Below are 18868 nucleotides of genomic sequence, written 5' to 3'. Positions count from 1 at the left end.
AAAGATCATGACCACCAGACAGATCCTGACAAACTGTTTGCAGTCATTCTGCGATCATCATAGTCTACATTTACTTTTTCAAGTGGCACTAAAAAATAGGCTGTAACACCTAAAGTTTTGTCTTCTTGCTGCCTGATCTGACTGAATTGGTGCTGAGGTACTTCAGTCTTAAGCTTACCTTGTAAAACACAATCTATCTTAACCCTGCAACAGCAATCAGGGTATAACAATCAGACACATGCAGCACTACTGTGAGCAGTAAATTTGCAAAAAGATGCTGGCTGTAGAAAAAAATGATGCAATTCAATTCAATTAAAATCAATTGATTATATATTCATATGTTTATGTACTTAATGTTGCATCATCCGTCATGTGCTAATCCCTACATTAGGTGAAATAGATTTTTTTGTAGGATGTGTCATACCTCCATATTTGAGCTTACTCATCATAATAGTGTCTCTAGGTCACAACTCCTGCACATTCATTCATATGACACCAGCCAGTTTTACATACTGTAGGAATGATCTCATACTGATCTATATGAGCTCTGAACCAGTGTCAATCTCAAAGGTGGCGAGGGTGAAATTGAGAGAGCTTCTTCTTCTATACAGTCCTGGACTTGTTTGTGGGATTACATAAAACTAAGAACCCAGATGCACTTTACATGAACAGATGACGGTTATGGAAGAAAAACTTTAAATTTACTTTGAGGATGAGCTTTTAGTGTGAAAATTGGAAGCTGGGGGCGATGTTAGGAAAAGACCACTTCTGACTGAGTTTGTGTTTATCGCAGAAAGAAAAAAAAATTGCAAATGATCGGTAACTGGCACACGAGTCCTGCACAGCAAATTCCACTCCTGTAATTGTGGCACACGCAGAAGAAAGAAAGACAGTAAGAGATGTGATGCTCCTCCCACTGTCTTGCAGGTTGTTCTGGCCTGTGCTTTCTAACACTTGCCTGGGAGGGTCATGAATTGGCTCACCTGGGCATTCCAAGCTATATGAGCTGGCCAAGATGTGCAATGTTGTGTTTTCAATTTCGTTCGACTTGGCATCAATCAACCTTGGCGTTTGTGTTTTGCTGGTTTATTTTTAGATAAATTATATTGGATTGACACTTACTTTGAGCCAGTCTGAGACGCTGGCTAGGAAGCAGAGGAGGCAGAAATAGTATAAAATGTTTAAGATAATTACTCTTAATTAAAATAAATGAACCTTTTGACTTCATCAGTAAAAAGATGTGATTGGCAGTAGATATTTCTAGACTTTCTTACATGCAAGTTATGGGCACTTCAGCACTACAGCATTAATGGGCATCAGCCACTCTCAGTCTCACATGTGACCCTGGGTCACATGGCGTTTTTCTCCACTGCAGGTCAAGTCAGTTCAGATGGACTGAAGCAGGCGAGTCAACAGGGAACAAGTCTTCTTCACAGTGACAGCTGCTAAGAGGCAAACGGGGGTCTGACTGGTGAAGAGAAAAGTGTGGAGGACGGGTAAGAGGACCACAAGTCTGCACAGGACAAAAGAAAACAGAACGAACTGGCATAAATGTGAAGCCGTAAACAGCAAACAGCCTGACAAATGACATGAGCAACCACAATCGGTTAAAACATGCCGTAAACATGAGGCAAGCTCTGACTGGGAACTCAGTAAGGGACGGTGCATCTCCTGTTACAGAGAGAAAGAATATACTGACATTTATGCCAAACTGTGTCATTAGAAAAAACAGCCTTCAAGAAGTGATAATCTGCGGTTGAGTTCTGGAAACATTAAATACGGTGAAACCATCATGTGACACAGGATGTGCCAATAATATCCGTGTAGTCACCTACATGCCAGTTATTGTTGACTTAATGTCATGACCTTTGGCACTTTCGATGGGGGAAATCCTGCCTGCAGGACTGATTAAAACAACGTGGCTTTTATATTTTTTATCATTACAGATACCCAAAGGTCTTCTGTACAAGTACACAATGCTAATAGAAACACAATGTTATACTCTGTTTGTGAAAAACTAACCAAAGGTCTTCAGAAAACACTTGAACTCATAAGCTTGCCAGCTGATGTGTGAAGCTAAGTGTTAGCATACTGCTAACACAGTGGATGATCGGGAAGGCATGTAATTCTGCAGTTATTCGATCCAAATTCAGACAAAGTATTTGTAAATCATCATAAATGACTGACAATCTGCCCATTGTATGGATCAGTGATGGAAAACCAACCAGCGTGGATAAAGATACAGTCTAGAAGTGAATTACACTGAGATAAAAGTGATGGAAAAGTGGTCAAACAACAGTCAGCAAACTGATCTGTAAACCCTGAATGAAATTATTGGTCTCTACATCAATAAATTTTAACACTAAATGGGAGGCTTAAGTATCCACGACACAATCTGCTGAAAGATCTGATATTTAGGACTAATCCACTTCATTGTGTTCTATTGATAATAGAGCGACGCGATTGGTTGTAGGTCTCCTTAAAACTCAAAATACATGAACAACTGAAAGATGCTTTTTTGTATTAACAAATTATTGGTAAAGTAAACCTCAAAGTGATTGAGTGGTCATTAAAATGTGTTCAGAATTTTAAAATGAATGACAATTCAGCTCATAAATGATAAATCATGACACACTGCTCTCCACTGCATATCATAACTGGAATCAGTAATACTGGCCCTGTATTTACTTGGTATCAGAGCAAAGCCAAGATTTCACACAACACTAAAATTAAAATGCTAAAATTAAAGTGAAACTAACAAAAAACTAAAAAACTAAACTGAATTAAAAACAAAAAAGTTAAATTGAGCTCAAAATAATAATAACAAAAAAATAGGAAACTCTAATAACTCTGGTGTGCTGTGGTGGAGTTATGTTGGCACACGCTGTCACGGAAACTTCGTCTGGCTTTGTAGTTGTGCAGCTTGTAACTCAGACAAACAGGTTAAGGGCGGAGTGTTGTTGATGTGATGCTTGAATAATAGCTTTCACCCAGGGGATACATCGGGCCCTACGTTACAGCCCAGGCACGTGTGTGTGTGTGATTTCTCCGTGCATGCAGCCATGTGTCGAGTCGGCGCTGAACTTCCTCGTCCTGCATTAGAAGAAGGAGGATAGAGAGGCGTGACGTCGCTGGCCGCAGACAGGCCCGTGCGGCAGGGGGAGAGAGGCAGGGACGGACGCTGCTGCTGCCGCAGAGCAGACTGAAGAATCGCAGGAGCAGCCGGGCACGAAACAACCGGCAACCACGGCAACTTTGTAGAGACGCCAGACGGCCATAATGCGGCACCGCCCGCCGACGACCCCGGAGCTGATGTGACTGTGCACAACCAGAACCGGGAGGAAGCGGCGGACACCACCACCTCCCTTCGCTCTCTCTCTCTCGGTGTGTGCGCAGCCGGTCGGTTTGTCGTTCTGTCTGTCTGGAGGGAGGAGGTGGGGGGACGGACATGTCCTCGCTAAACGTACCGGAGGACCAGAAATGGGTACCGACACACGTCCAGGTGACGGTTCTGAGAGGCAGGGGCTTACGAGGCAAGGGCAAGCACGGCACCAGCGATGTGTACACCATCATCCAGCTCGGGAAGGAGAAGTACTCGACCGGCGTGGCGGAGAAGACGACCGAGCCGGAGTGGAAGGAGGAGTGCTCGTTCGAGCTGCAGCCCGGTGTGCTGGAGAGCGGCGGGCAGAGCGGATACCCGGCTGGGAGCTGCGAGCTAATCCTGACGGTGATGCACAGGGCGCTCATTGGGCTGGACGTGTTCCTCGGACAGGCTGTGATCCCTCTGGATAAAGTCTTTCTCGAAAGTAGATGCGTGAAAAACGAGTAAGTCCAACTGTCTCCGCTTGTAATAGTTGTGTGTGTGTTTTTAGTACGAGAACCTGCTACAGTGTGGCAAAAAAGCTGCGTGGATATGCTTTCACGTGTTGTTGTTTTATCTAATTTCCCATATCCCTTGAACCCGTCAAGGGTGTTTTTCTTGTCCAGTCCGCTTTTTGTCCCGTTTAACTCGCCACACAGTTTGTTGTTAGATACAAACACAGCTGTCAAATCTCTGGTGCTGCATCAGGGCCCTGCAGACACACCCTCCCTCCTCCCACAGACAGACCAAACTAACTCTTAGCAACCATCAGCGCACTCCCCACTGAGGCTCAAGGCTCCCCTACAACTTCTGCAAACCTCACATCCTCCACAATGTTTACATCATCAGCTGCTTGCGGTCGGTTCTTTAGAAAAGAAAAAACCCCACCAACAACAACTGTTGTTTCCCCATAGCTGAGGCATAGAGTAGAGCTGGATTAATGCTTGTCCCAAATCCAGGGATTAACCAACAGTTACATGATCCCAATAAAGCTTCAAGGTATTTTTAGCAATAACATGCTGTTTCACACAAGCCCCGCCCACTACAGCAGGAAGTTTGGTGATAAATCTTTGGAGGAATCTTTCCGTTTCTTTTTCATGGTAACAGAAATCTTCTTTTTTTTTTGTGCATCTCTCTAATGGTGCAAACAGGAGCTTTTCTTTTCTTTTTTTGTTGATAACACCTTTCAGCACCTTCAGAGAATATCGAAATGTGTGACATTTGTAGGTTGAGTAATAATGGCACATAAGCAGTTAGCTGTTAGATAAAAAGGTGGGTTTTGCACTGATGGTTCAAAGGCACTAGTAGCAAAAGATCTGACATTTACAGGAAGGTTTTGGATACCTAAAGGTTTTCCTACTGCTTGCGTGTTCGTACCACTGCTCCAAAACTTGACGAGCTTCCCTTCTACTTTTCATCCACCAAACCAGGGTCAATAAAAAAGTAAGTCCAGTTGTTATATCTGACAGTAGCAATAAGTGCTACTCAGAACTGGTACATGATCTTGCCCCATCATGCTGACACCACACTAAAAGATGTTATGTTTTGTCGTGTTGGCTAACAAAATGCCACATGAAGCAGTTTTTTTAAAAATCTTTTAAGTGACTGCCACCTGACCTAAGTGTGCTTTCAGTCAAACAGAGCCATGAATTTGAGACGAAAGGGGAGCAAGTCTCCTCCAGTCGGCCCTGTTGGAGCTGGTCAATTGAAGGTTAGAGCCAGCCTGTGATGATGATGATGTGTCAGCAGTTTGGTGCTGTGGTACATTCAGTGTCTTCACGTGGGATTCAGTGAATGTTCACTGGTTATTAGCAACACCAGCAGCTTTCAAAGCTTCCAGCTTCAATTCTCGTCTTTGCTACTGAAGAGAAAATATATGCTAGAAGGTTTGCAAAAGACCCCCCAAAACAAACATTTGAACACGACGATTTACAATAGTTGACTTTGATACATAAAAAAGCTTATAATTAGACATTTCTTCTTATTCTTCCAACACCAAAACACTATACCCAGCCAATGCGTGTATAATTTAAAGACAAGAAAGGCTACCTGTGGGCTGAAGGTATTCAGCATCTGCTCGCTCCCTGTTCTCTGAGTTTTGCTACACAATCAGATCCTGTATGTTCTGACTACTCTTGCATTAAATCATGGGAAATGTTCAAACAGGAACTTAGAACAAATAGAAAAGTTTGCTCATTTTAAAAAGATACTTCCAACTACTAGCTACTACTATAAGCCTCTGGTCGTATTAGGCCTTGTGAGGTTATTACAACAAACCCCCCTGAGTGTATTGGCTTTTCATTTTGTAGGATAATGGCTATTCTCATTCTGAGAAAAGTAGTATTTGTTTGCTGCATGTTAATGTGTTTTCTGCAGAACCTGTTGTATTTCTCAAGTGCACCAGTTTTTAAAGTTTGATTCAAACAAAAACTCTCATAAGAGCTTTGTCTAACAAATATGGAAGCTAGCGAAGTACAGATAAGCTAATAAGAGATTCACAGTACTGTGCAAAAGTCTTGAACTGCCTGTTATGTTTTATGAAATAGGTGCATTTTGAAATGTGCAAACATGCATGGAAATACAGTATATAAATCAAAAGCACAGTTTGTACAATTCTAAAAAGCTTGATAGTCAATATTTGGTATGACTTACTTACTTTAATTCTTCAACATAGTCTGAGTTCACTTAGGCAGCTTTCTTTAGGAAGTTCACCAGGCTTCTGGAAGGTCTTCCAAAGCTCTTCTTTAGATTTTAGCTGCCTTTTGTTTCATTCTGTCAAGATGATCCCACACTGGAGGCCAATCCATGACTGACAGTGTCCATTGTGTGTTTTTCTATCAAGGTATGCTTTTACTGTGTTGTCCATATGCTTGGAATCAATTCCATGCTTAAAAATGAAGCAGTAGCCAATCAGCTGCATTCAAAACCGATACTGCATGGTGCATTAAAATCTGACATTACTTTGCGTGTTCATATTTACATCAGTTTTTACAAGTTCTCCGACACCACTGACTGAGATGCAGCTTCAAACCATGACTAAGCTTCCACCGTGTTTTACAGATTGCTGTAGATGCTCACTGTTGTGTCTCTCTCCTAACTCCCTTATACATATTAATGTACTAATATTAAGATTCGTCACTCTCTAGGACCTCTTGCCACTGCTTTTAAGCTCAGTTCTTGTGTACACTGGAATTCCTCTAACAGTAGATGGACCAACTGAAGAATATTGTTTTCAAATACTGTTCAAGATGGTTTTTCTTTTGTTTTTTAGGCTTACTACTTTTTCTTTTCGCCTCCACTTGTCTAGTTTCTGTTTCAAATTGCACACCATGCTGAGATATACAAAGTTTTCGGCTAATAGCTCGTTGGGAATCACCTTGTTGGTACAAAAATACTATTTTTCTTCAAGTCAAACTGTGTTATTGTTGACATGTTTTTCGTTTTCTTTTCTTTTTTTTTTTAGATGTACAGTGCTGTACACGCTAGTGATCATAACTAATGAACAACTTCAGTAGATTGTGTTTTGATAGAACCCTGTTAAATGTAGTAGCTACTTTTGGCAGCTCCCTCTTCACAAGGGGTCACCACAGCGGGACGCTCCGCATGCTTGATTTGGCAGAGCTTATGCCGAATGCCCTTCCGAATGCAACCCTAAAGTTCAAAACCAAATTGAACTGAACTGTTTGTCGAAACCAGAAAATAAAGTGTTACAGTGATAATGGGACAAAACAGCTCAGTTTATTAATATTCAGTTTGAGTTGACAGTTGATGCTTGACACTTAACGTACCCCTCTCCATCATTACTGTGATCTTCTGCTTTGGAGAACATTTTGTCATCAGGTTGATCATTTTATGTAACTTTCCATTCATTGTATACATGGTTTGAATACATATACGATCATTAAGGTGACAATATTTAAATATTTTTAAGGAAAATGAACATGAGAAAGACGAGAAGTCTAGTTTGACATACACAATGCAAAATTGGTTTCCTCAAGTGTGCTGTTTGTGTTAGTTGAGTTTTTTTTGGATGGTGATCAAATCTAGAGGGAAACATAAATGATGGCAGTAAAATCTGATAATAAAAACATGATGAAAGTACGACTGATAGACGGCTTACATAAGGTTAGAAAGAGAACCGGTAGCTTTTCAACTCACTCAACAACCATGAAACGAGATTAAAAGTGACCTTTCCTTTTAGACTGCCATGCAATTTAATGGGAAAACACAGAATAATGCAGTGACAACAGCCTTGTAATTATTTTAGCAGAGGTTAAGAAGCAAGGTGTGCATCTGTAACTTTACAGATTTTAATAGTTAGCCCTTTGGAAGAGTTTGAAGCATCACACTGTATATTTCTACCCCCCCAGCCACCCTATTTTCTGACTTTTATTGTCTGCAGGATTCATCATTTTCCATACAGTGTACTTCTGAATCAGCATGTTCCAGTCAGTGAGTGGAAATGAGGAATGAGCTTTAAATTTGGACGCATTTATATTGGACTGCATGAGTTAACTCTGCTCATTTGACTTGCCTTGTGATTCTGTTAAAAATGAATCGATAAACAACTTGTAATTCAACATTAACACAGGACTTCGCTTTGAGCTGAGCCTTTTGACTTAGATGGAGTCTTACTTGCCTTTTTAAAACCCAAGAATGCGAGAGGAAAAGTGTTGGTAATGAATTTAACCAAGTGTTTATCTTTAACATGAGTTGCAACCTCCGATACGTTTAACTGAGTAGCACAATTGTTACTTCAAGGAATATGTCATTAAACAATTTAGCTACATTATTGTGTCTGTAGGTCAGAAAGGTTGCGTTACTTGCTAGCTTCTGTTTCTCCAGGACTGGCTAGCTTAATGCTTTAATAAAAGTGTTATACCATATTTTTGTATGAAACCAATGAGGATGCTGCCAGTTTGTCTTGTATGTATGTGTCATCAAGTGCATGTATTGGTTTAATTTCTTTAAACAAGTCAGCTAAAACAAAAAGTCCCATAGTGACAATGTTTTCAACCTTATCATGTAGCTAATGTTAGCTTAAGCTAGTTATCTATTGCTAGCTTAACAAATTAAGAAAAGCTATCAAAATCAAGTGTTTACTGGTAGTAGAGTTTCAATATTAATTGCTCAAATATTCAAAAAGGTATCAAATTTGTTGAAGGGTACAAAATGACTAAGTTGGTGCTAAAACGGTGTTTAGTACCTTGACTTGTTCCTAATTCATGACAAAATCAATGGTAATGAATTTTTTTAAATACATCAAATATATCTAGTAACTGGTTTAAATGAGATTTTCACCTTTTATTTTAGTTTGAATATGCATGGCACTGAAAATATTGGAGTTTTGACTCATTGTAAGACTGCAAAATGATAAATCATGAATCTATTGTGAAAGTTGCCTACAGTGAAAACTGAGGCAATTTCAATCAATAAGCACTCTAGGTTTGGTAACTTTTTGTAGTAACAGAGAAGCTTTACACAAGTATGTAAGAGTATTAAAAACACAGTTTATATTCATAGTTAGCAATGAAAGAAGTAAGAAAACATATCAAATATGTTCCTCCTTCAGTAATTCTTTTCAAGAAACAAAGATAGAAGTGGATCTTCCTTGTATGTATGTATGTATGTATGTATATATATGTATATATTGTACTATTCTTAGTTAGCGTATTGTCTGTCTTGTCTTAATGTTGGTTTAAAATGGAGCACTGTAACAAAAAATAATTTCCCCCAGGGATCAATAAAGGATTCTGATTCTGATTCTGATTCAAAAGAGTGACCACAGCATATTTGCATTTTGCATTACTGGTGTAGAGCAGATTACTGGAAAGGTGGGCGTTCGGTGAATTCCCCTACTGGGTCTGTCAGGAAGAAGCTACAAAGGCCCTGCCAGTGCAGCATGCATACCAGGGAACCCATGTTGTTAACAGAAAATTCATTTTGCCAGGCTTTTGCTGATTATCAGATTTGCCATATTCAGGTTTCCTTTATAATCAAGTTTCTTCCCAAGAGTATAAATGTCAGCTCTTTTATTCAGTTATTTATTTATTTATTGTTTGCTGCCTGCCAGTGATTCTTTACTGGTTCAGTGCTTCTTGTTGTGCTAAGATTATATATTTAGATTTGGTGCTTTACAACTTCTTCTTTGTATCGGCTCTCTGTCACAGTTCCCTGCCCTGTTGTGTATGTGTAGGAAGAAAATCTGTGATGTTGTTTCAGGCCTGAGAGCTGAACATCTATTTGCTGAGTGAGGCAGGAAGATGGTGTATTTATTTCTGTGTGTGAGAGAGAGAGAGATGTAGATCCAGAAAAATCCTCTGCTAAGAGCCAACAGACTTTCAGTAGCTACAAGCTGGAGAAAATCTAGTCTAATGGACATTAAAAGTTATATAACAGTGTGACCTGTTAAGTCACCCTAGATAATATAAATGTAGCATGGCTTTCTGGGAAAATTTTCCATGGAGATTTTTCAGACAATAATCTGTATAGATTATACAGATAGCCGAGTATGCAGGAGTCCACTGGTCGTTCGAGGGATATGTTCCTGAGTGATGGAGAGGCAGTGTGTGTCTACATCACAAAAATCTCATCAGACCATCTGGTTGTATTCAACAAAGCCAGAAAGTAAAGGAGAGGAGGCGCACATAGAGGATGACTGCTGTTTTGTTTGCTAATATTTTGTAGCAGGCCACAATTGCTAGATGAGTTTGACTTGCTTCCAGATCTAGGTCAGCTAACATTGCTGCCTTTTCGTGTATTTCTAGCTAGTCAAATAGCTAGCATGCTAATGTAAAGTTATTTTAAAGTGATGCCAGGTTAGCTCCTCTCTAGTATTAGCATTGTGCCATAGTGTGGCATATTGTATAATATCATCAGTATAGTGGTTACTAACAGTGGCAGTGAGGGGTACCTTTGGAGTTTGTATTTATAGCTAATGCTTGCTTTTTGTCAAGATTGAAGTGTAATCACTACTTTAAAATTAAAAATGCAAACATTCTTGCTTTTCCTTGATGACCAAATTACATTTGGAATCATGAGAAATCTCTTAAGTTTATTAGACTCTACGTAAGTCGATGAACAATCCCCTGATTTTAATTTTTTTTATGATGAAGGTAATGAGTAGTGATGTGATTAAACTAAGGTAATTTAAGGGGTTAGATAATGTGAGTTAATCTGTAGTGAATACCTCTTTGTTACTTGCAGAGCATCACTGGTGAGTTAAGTAGTCATTCAGGAGGGAAATACAGTTTATTGAAAGATGATAGGGAAAAGTTATACATGCCCGATTGCTTAAGTTTCCCATTGAGTCCCCCGTCCTGAAAGTCTTAGCTCTGTTGCCTAATTTTCTTCTCATTTGCTTCTTTCTTACTCGGTACTTAGATATTTAATGGTAGTTGTTGTACATAAACCTTGGAAAGCTGGCAGACTCGAGCGTCACATTTCGGCTACTTTTCAGACTGAAACACTGGAACGCAGTGGTGGCAAGAATGTGGCAAACTTTGCGTTGCAAAAAATGTTCTTGGATGTCTTCTGGTGGCCTTGCATATTAGTGCCTGATTCTTGTAGATATAGCTTAAAACCTGATTACAATGTATTATTTGGCATAGCCTGCGTTAGTATTCTGTAATCTGCATTTATTTTTATTTTGCATTTTCTTTTATTGTGGATTCTTTTTTTCTGTCTGTTATTGCAGTCTATCTAGTTTTTATACAACAAGCATTCATGTCCAGGTTTATTTATCACTCATTTATCCCTAATATGTATCTGCGACTATGTGGTTTTAAAGAATTGGGAGGGAAGTTGGTCGGTAGGTTTTTCGCTCATAGCATCCAGATGTGGAATGTGGTTCGGGTCTCACAGCCTGTCTGCTTCTTCTGCTGAGGAAGCAGGAATCCAGGGCATATTACCAGTATTACCCACAGTATTCCTGAAGGGCTTGTTGGCCTAATTAATTCAGAAAGGTGTAATGGGAAGTGTTCAGTGTTGGTAACTCAAATGAACAACACTGCTTGCATCCTTTTTTATGCACTTGGATATGATATGGAGGTGATGGTCTGCTATCATTGTTGAAGACCACTGACTGCTGTATTTTTTTCACTATATCCTTTGTTTTGGCTGTAATTGTTCATTATTTTATGAATTTTCTGCTGAATCATTTCATCATTTTGGATAAAAAGTTGACCCTTTTCTTACCTTTTTTTCCCCCCCCCCAACAGAAAATCCCTGCCAGCACTAGAGCCGAACATTGATGAAGATTCCTAACAGAGTATTGTTAAAAAGAAAACCTTGTGTTTTTTGGGTTTTTTTTGGATTACGCTGTAATATAGCAGTTTGTAGTGTGTTGGAAATTTTGGTAAAGGTTTTTGTTTCAAAAATACTCTCATCTACTGAAGTCCTTGTGCGTTAGCATGAGCACAGCCCTCTAGAGCTGCTAGAAAAGCTGTTAGCTTCATTTCTAAATGTGACAGACTGTTCGAGAAGTGACAAAGTTTCTTCACTTGCTTGTGTTTTCTAAAGTTGTAGTGCAAGATGCACTCTGCACTCGTGTCCCTGGAGTGTACTCCCTGAAACTGAAACCCGTCTGATGCTTCTGCTAGATAAACGCAAAAAAAAGAGAAGAAGAGAGCGATACGACCTTAAATGCCAACATATTTGTTAAATCATGTGCTGCTAAGTTCCACAGCTCACACGCCCTTGGCAATGGTTTCATTTCACTCTTGTGTCTGGCCCCGATACCACAGAGGCTCACAGAGGCCGACTACACACTGGATGAAACGAGTTGATAGCCTACTTGTGTTGTAATTTCAGCTCTCGTCTGCTCCGAAGGGTGGTTTCTAGGGATTGACATATAGCCTGTAAGTTGAAGTCTGCAATAAGACAGCAGCTTCAGAGTGGGAACATCTTCCTGTCTGCTCTGTGGTAGATCAGGGAGATTGAGGAGATGGTGGTGTGTTGCTGGGATGGGGTGGAGTGTTGTGATTTCCTGTTTTCCCAAGATGGGGAAGCAGATGTGTAGTTATGCTCTGCAGCTCTGGAATGGCATTTCTCCCTCTCTTATGACAATTAAAAGCCTGTTTAGACTTCCACAAGTTCCCAAAAACAAGAAGAACATTTTCCATCTTTATTGTGTTTTCACTTAGTGCTTATAACGAAAACCGTGTTTGCACGATGGCCTTAGTGAACTATACAGTTTCTGTGTGGGATGATGCTTTTGGGAAACTGGCTCCTCTTCGGTAGCAGGCTGTGCTCTGCCTGAGTATGTGGGCTACAAAATGTAGGTTGCTGCTTTTGTCTCTCTTGCAGTTTCTGTATTTGGGCCTCTTGTGTGTTTTACTTGTTGTTCACATTTATTATTGTCAAGCTTAGTCATGCATCAGGCAAGAACAGGTGCACGTACAACGGAACTGTACGTGGCCTTTTAAGTATTTTGCAACTTCTTTATTTTTATATGACCAGTTAGAAATGTTATTTTGAGAAGACAAAGGCACAAAATGTTACCGTGTGCAGGTTTAGCGAAAGATGTACATATTTTTAATGAATTACAATCCCTGTAATGTTAGTGATGGTGGCTGTAGTACTAAGTATCCCTGAGGAAACCTTGCATAGCTTCCCTGGCCCTGTGTTTGGAATGTGAACCCCACCTCGGCTGACGTGCCAGGAGGAGGACCGATACTATTGTTGACACGTCGATGTGAAATTCGAAACCACACCTAACAGGCGTTTGAGACATATTATTAGTGACAGGAGAATGAGCCCACACAAAAAAATCTGTTTTGGCTCCAAACATTAAAAAGAAAATAGACAAGTTCAGAGCTGAGGAATTGACTTTGTTGACATGTTGCTCAATAATCCCTTAAAAGGATTTGTCTTAATGAAACGCGCCAATATAAATACCTTATCTGGATTAGACTAAATCAGCCTCAAACTCATCATTCAGCAAACGTAGAAACATAAGACCCAGGCTTATAGGCTGTATGTATTTGCTTCATTGGAGTGCTGCTCCCGCCTACGCCTTTTTCATGTGTGTGAATGATATCTGGTTCGTTAATGAAAACAACGTGCTCAAGTGGCAGATTTCCATTGTTGCCTCATTTCTGTGAGGTATAGTTCTCTTGTTCTTGGGCCGTAAAAAGCATTCCTCTCTCCTTATACGCCGAGCTCCACCTGCTCATTAGTCGCGCCTCTTGGAGTTTGACTTTTAGAGTTGCTTTACTAATTGTTTTCAGTGACATTCTTCTTGGGTGTTACCATGTTTTCAGGGCTGAACTTGAGGTAAGAGGCAGGACGATGATGATTACATAACAGGCTGTGCAGTGAATTATATGACTTGTGTTATTTCTTCTCTGCAGCCTACTATTACGCCAGTGTTGTTGCCAGAAACGACTTTCCTGTCTCTGTTCCTCTGTAATCAAACAGAAGATTGGTTGAAGAGTAGGGATGGGTATTGATAAGATTTTCACGATTCCGATTCCATTTTCGATTCTGTTTAACGATTCGATTCTTTATCGATTCTCTTATCTTCTCTTTGAACAAGATAGAAATTTAGGAGTAACATGGCCTTACAAACCCAACAGTGAGATCTTAAGAGATCCACAGCCTACGGCTCTTCAATGGGGTGTCACAGGGTCCCCAGGAAAAGAAATTGTAAATGTAAAATAATAAAATAAATATTCTTCTGTAGCAATAACAAAGTATAACAGAAATTCTTCTGTAGCAATTACACAAGAATATCCAGTAATGTCCCTGCCTACAATTAAACACATTCACTTACTGAAAATCGGGGCATCTGCTGTGGCAAATGGGTGCAAGCCTTTTACCACAAACTGAGTCACTGCTCGGTGAGATTCGTCTATCCTGGCCTGAAAGGAGACGCTACCGGTAGACTGCAGCGAGAACTGCCAGCATCTGAGCCAGACTCTGTCTGTCTCTCTCATCATGGTCACCTAAATGCACAGCAATGGCAGGTTTTGTAATAAGGCAGATCGCGCTAACATAATATGCACTGTTAGTTGATTATTTACCTGCCGCATTAACGGGAGAGAACGTGCAAACGTTACCGCTGCTGCTGGGTTGAGATTCACGAGTCCGGAGCGGAATTAAAAACACGACATTCATTTAAGGTCATCGCGTGTTTTGTGAGCAAATGCTTTTGGATATTCGTAGTGTTTCCTCCCTTAAATGAAATCTCTACTTTGCAAGTATTGCAAGTTGCCCTGTTGTCATCCGTTCTCGTAAAGTATAACCAAAGTTTTGAGCGTTTGAGCCGCTTAGGCGCCGTGTTTCCTGCCAGGTAAATGATGCTCTGCAACGTGGTGACGTCATTCGGGGCGACTGGAATCGATAAGGGAATCGTTTGCAAAAATGGCAAACGATTCCAAGGAATTGAAACAGTGGGAACCGGTTCTCAACAAGAACCGGTTTTTGATACCCATCCCTATTGAAGAGAAGAGAGTTTGGTATTCTGATTAGATTTAGATGATTTCATGTTGGGTTCATGAGTCTGTCAGTCCTACTCCATAGTCTTTTTTTTCTCCATTATATTGTGTCTTCAATATAATGTTACATTTTGACCAGGTGCTGTAGTCAAAATGTAGGCATTTAAAACACTTATTTATGCTTTAATTACTAGCTCTAAATCTTAAATATCTTTTTTTAATGTCAGTTTTTCAACATTTTGGTCTAAAACTAAATCCTCTCCAGTCTTGCTTCTTGGACTGATGGAGCTTGGTAAGCTGGCAAATGCTAATTTGGCTCATAAGTATGTGTTTATCTCATAGGTTAAGCATTTTTTGCCTATTGGCGTTAAGCGAAGATAACAACCCTGACTGTTGAATGTGTTATTAATGTCTTGTAGTGCTGTGCACGTTGTTCTCTAAATAGAAACAAGCCCCCCACAAAGTTTTCATTCTTGGCCTCTGCAGCTTTTTTATTAGCAGCATACATGTGCAGCATATATTTACACTCTTGGGTCATCTAAGATTTCAGCAGCAAGTAATCTAAACCAATCTGCAATCAGAATCAGAATACTTCATTAATCCCTAGGAAAATGACAACAAGGTGATTCAAAGTGCTTTACAGAGACATTAAAGAACAAAAACAAATAAAAAGCAAGATTTAAAATTGATTAAAAAAAACAGTAGATAAAATCAGTAGTTAAAATGTATGTTTTGAAATTTAAGCTTAACAGTGTGGATTTGGTGTTTTGTTCAAATGCAGGTAGAAGAGTCTTCAACCTGGATTTAAATAAACTGAGTGCTTCAGCTGATCTGAGGCTTTCTGGGAGTTTGTTCCAGATATAAGGAGCATAAAAGCTGAATGCAGCTTCTCCGTGTCTGGTTCTGACTCTGGGAACTGATAAAAAACCGGATCCAGATGACCTGAGGGATCTGGAAGGTTCATACTGGGTCAGGAGGTCACTGACGAGAATAATCCATGCTATTTTAACATTATAGCTTATACTTTAGAATGTAATTCAATTGATACTTAAACTGTACATTTATATCTACAGGGAGTGCAGAATTATTAGGCAAGTCGTATTTTTGAGGAATAATTTTATTATTGAACAACAACCATGTTCTCAATGAACCCAAAAAACTCATTAATATCAAAGCTGAATGTTTTTGGAAGTAGTTTTTAGTTTGTTTTTAGTTTTAGCTATTTTAGGGGGATATCTGTGTGTGCAGGTGACTATTACTGTGCATAATTATTAGGCAACTTAACAAAAAACAAATATATACCCATTTCAATTATTTATTTTTACCAGTGAAACCAATATAACATCTCCACATTCACAAATATACATTTCTGACATTCAAAAACAAAACAAAAACAAATCAGCGACCAATATAGCCACCTTTCTTTGCAAGGACACTCAAAAGCCTGCCATCCATGGATTCTGTCAGTGTTTTGATCTGTTCACCATCAACATTGCGTGCAGCAGCAACCACAGCCTCCCAGACACTGTTCAGAGAGGTGTACCGTTTTCCCTCCTTGTGAATCTCACATTTGATGATGGACCACAGGTTCTCAATGGGGTTCAGCTCAGGTGAACAAGGAGGCCATGTCATTAGCTTTTCTTCTTTTATACCCTTTCTTGCCAGCCACGCTGTGGAGTACTTGGACGCGTGTGATGGAGCATTGTCCTGCATGAAAATCATGTTTTTCTTGAAGGATGCAGACTTCTTCCTGTACCACTGCTTGAAGAAGGTGTCTTCCAGAAACTGGCAGTAGGACTGGGAGTTGAGCTTGACTCCATCCTCAACCCGAAAAGGCCCCACAAGCTCATCTTTGATGATACCAGCCCAAACCAGTACTCCACCTCCACCTTGCTGGCGTCTGAGTCGGACTGGAGCTCTCTGCCCTTTACCAATCCAGCCACGGGCCCATCCATCTGGCCCATCAAGACTCACTCTCATTTCATCAGTCCATAAAACCTTAGAAAAATCAGTCTTGAGATATTTCTTGCCCCAGTTTTGACGTTTCAGCTTGTGTGTCTTGTTCAGTGGTGGTCGTCTTTCAGCCTTTCTTACCTTGGCCATGTCTCTGAGTATTGCACACCTTGTGCTTTTGGGCACTCCAGTGATGTTGCAGCTCTGAAATATGGCCAAACTGGTGGCAAGTGGCATCTTGGCAGCTGCACGCTTGACTTTTCTCAGTTCGTGGGCAGTTATTTTGCGCCTTGGTTTTTCCACACGCTTCTTGCGACCCTGTTGACTATTTTGAATGAAACGCTTGATTGTTCGATGATCACGCTTCAGAAGCTTTGCAATTTTGAGACTGCTGCATCCCTCTGCAAGATATCTCACTATTTTTGACTTTTCTGAGCCTGTCAAGTCCTTCTTTTGACCCATTTTGCCAAAGGAAAGGACGCTGCCTAATAATTATGCACACCTGATATAGGGTGTTGGTGTCATTAGACCACACCCCTTCTCATTACAGAGATGCACATCACCTAATATGCTTAATTGGTAGTAGGCTTTCGAGCCTATACAGCTTGGAGTAAGACAACATGCATGAAGAGGATGATGTGGACAAAATACTCATTTGCCTAATAATTCTGCACTCCCTGCACATGATGTTAGCATGACAACATGCTAAACCTGTGCCACAATGTTGCAACAATGCAGCAACACCCGTGTTAATTTTCAACTTCAGTGTTTCTGCAGAGTCACAGTGGAGGTTTAGAGAAAAAAGGAAGGGATCCCGTGGGGGAGAAATAAAAAGCTTTCTGGTTTCTAAGAAGGCGAATGTGTGAGGTTCCTTTCTCATACACGAGTGGGGTAGTCCCCGTTTTCTTTCATGTTGGAGCTTTCATGTTTTGCCTTTGATTCTTAAACCTCTGTTCTTGTAACTTTCCTCAGTTGCACATTTGAGTTTCCAGTGCACGACATTTAGATTTTCTTGTTTACTCAACAGAACATTTGTAGTTGATCATGAAGCAATTTCGACAACCTTATTAACATCCTGTTTTGTCATTTGTGCAATAAGAAGTTTCACAACCACTTAATGCAATCAGAAAATTACATGTAAGCACACTTGATTTAGTTAATGACCGTTATTTAACGTCTCAGATAAACTGTATTGAAGAATTCATTGCAGGAAATATTTCGTCTAAAAAGACTCAAATTTATATACTATATCACAACACCAGCTTAAGTTGTCTGAATATTTCAAAAGATATAAAAATAGTTGTTTACTTGACAAAGAAAGTATTTTTGTCTCTCCAAATGGAGCTTGAATATAGTGTGGATACCCTGCTTTATATCTATGGATGTCTGTACTCTTTCTCAGAACAATGGTGAATGTTCACTTTGGTTACGTATTTGCCCCTCAGCTTCGTAATGCACATATGAATAAAGAGACGATGCGGTGGAGGTGTGAGGTTTATAATAATGTGGCCACCCAGTAGCACAGGAAGTGAAAAATCTATAAGCAGATACCCGTTTGAGGCCTGTTTGTTTGTCTTCCTGACAGAGCTGACAACTTCCCGTTGGCAGCATATTTATGCTAACTGGGGAATTTTTCTCACTCATTTAATTTTTTTTAAACCAGTCACTACAGATCAGATGAGACTTTCCTATGAGTCACAGTGCAGTGAACTTGGTGGCACCGTTCCACACACTTTTCAGGCCTTCATATTCATGTGGGGCGCTGAGTGTTACATCAGAAGTGAGCATTGTTTTACTTCATTGTTCTTGCTTACCGGCCCTGACAACAAAAACAAGGGGCCTCCCGCAGGGTATTGTGGTATGTCAGGACGCACAGCTGTTTGGTATTAGTAGGTTGCAGACACTCGCACACCCTGTTACCCTGTGCGAGGACAGATTAGCCCCATTCATGATCACAATACAGTCATTCACACTGCTTCATGGCTGCACGCAGCGGCGAACTAATTGTTAATGTGATTCGTCACAAAAGCACTTTGAGTTGTTGTTACTATAGTAAGAAGAGTAATCAACACCAGGGGCCCGTTCTTCGTACCTCGCTAAGTAGGTTAGCCGGATT

At 40.2% G+C, this 18868-nt stretch overlaps 1 protein-coding gene across 1 annotated transcript in view; it reads left to right on the top strand.

Moving 5' to 3' along the window:
• The first annotated feature begins 2948 nt into the window (after nt 1-2948).
• The window catches only part of rab11fip5a (RAB11 family interacting protein 5a (class I)), a 32374-nt gene continuing 16454 nt past the window's right edge, over nt 2949-18868 (top strand). The window contains exon 1 of the mRNA XM_086275987.1: nt 2949-3825. Within this exon, the coding sequence (XP_086132113.1) occupies nt 3449-3825 (377 nt within the window). The 5' untranslated portion in view covers nt 2949-3448. The remainder of the gene's footprint in view (nt 3826-18868) is intronic.

This window comes from Aulonocara sp. 'chitande type north' Nkhata Bay, linkage group LG19 (assembly GCF_057382095.1).
Source record: "Aulonocara sp. 'chitande type north' Nkhata Bay isolate Kocher_YH1m ecotype deep benthic linkage group LG19, A_spYH_male_GT1.1, whole genome shotgun sequence".
Classification (NCBI taxonomy): Eukaryota; Metazoa; Chordata; class Actinopteri; order Cichliformes; family Cichlidae; genus Aulonocara; species Aulonocara sp. 'chitande type north' Nkhata Bay.
Note: the sequence above shows the minus strand (reverse complement) of the source record. Positions and strands in the feature narration are given on the sequence as shown.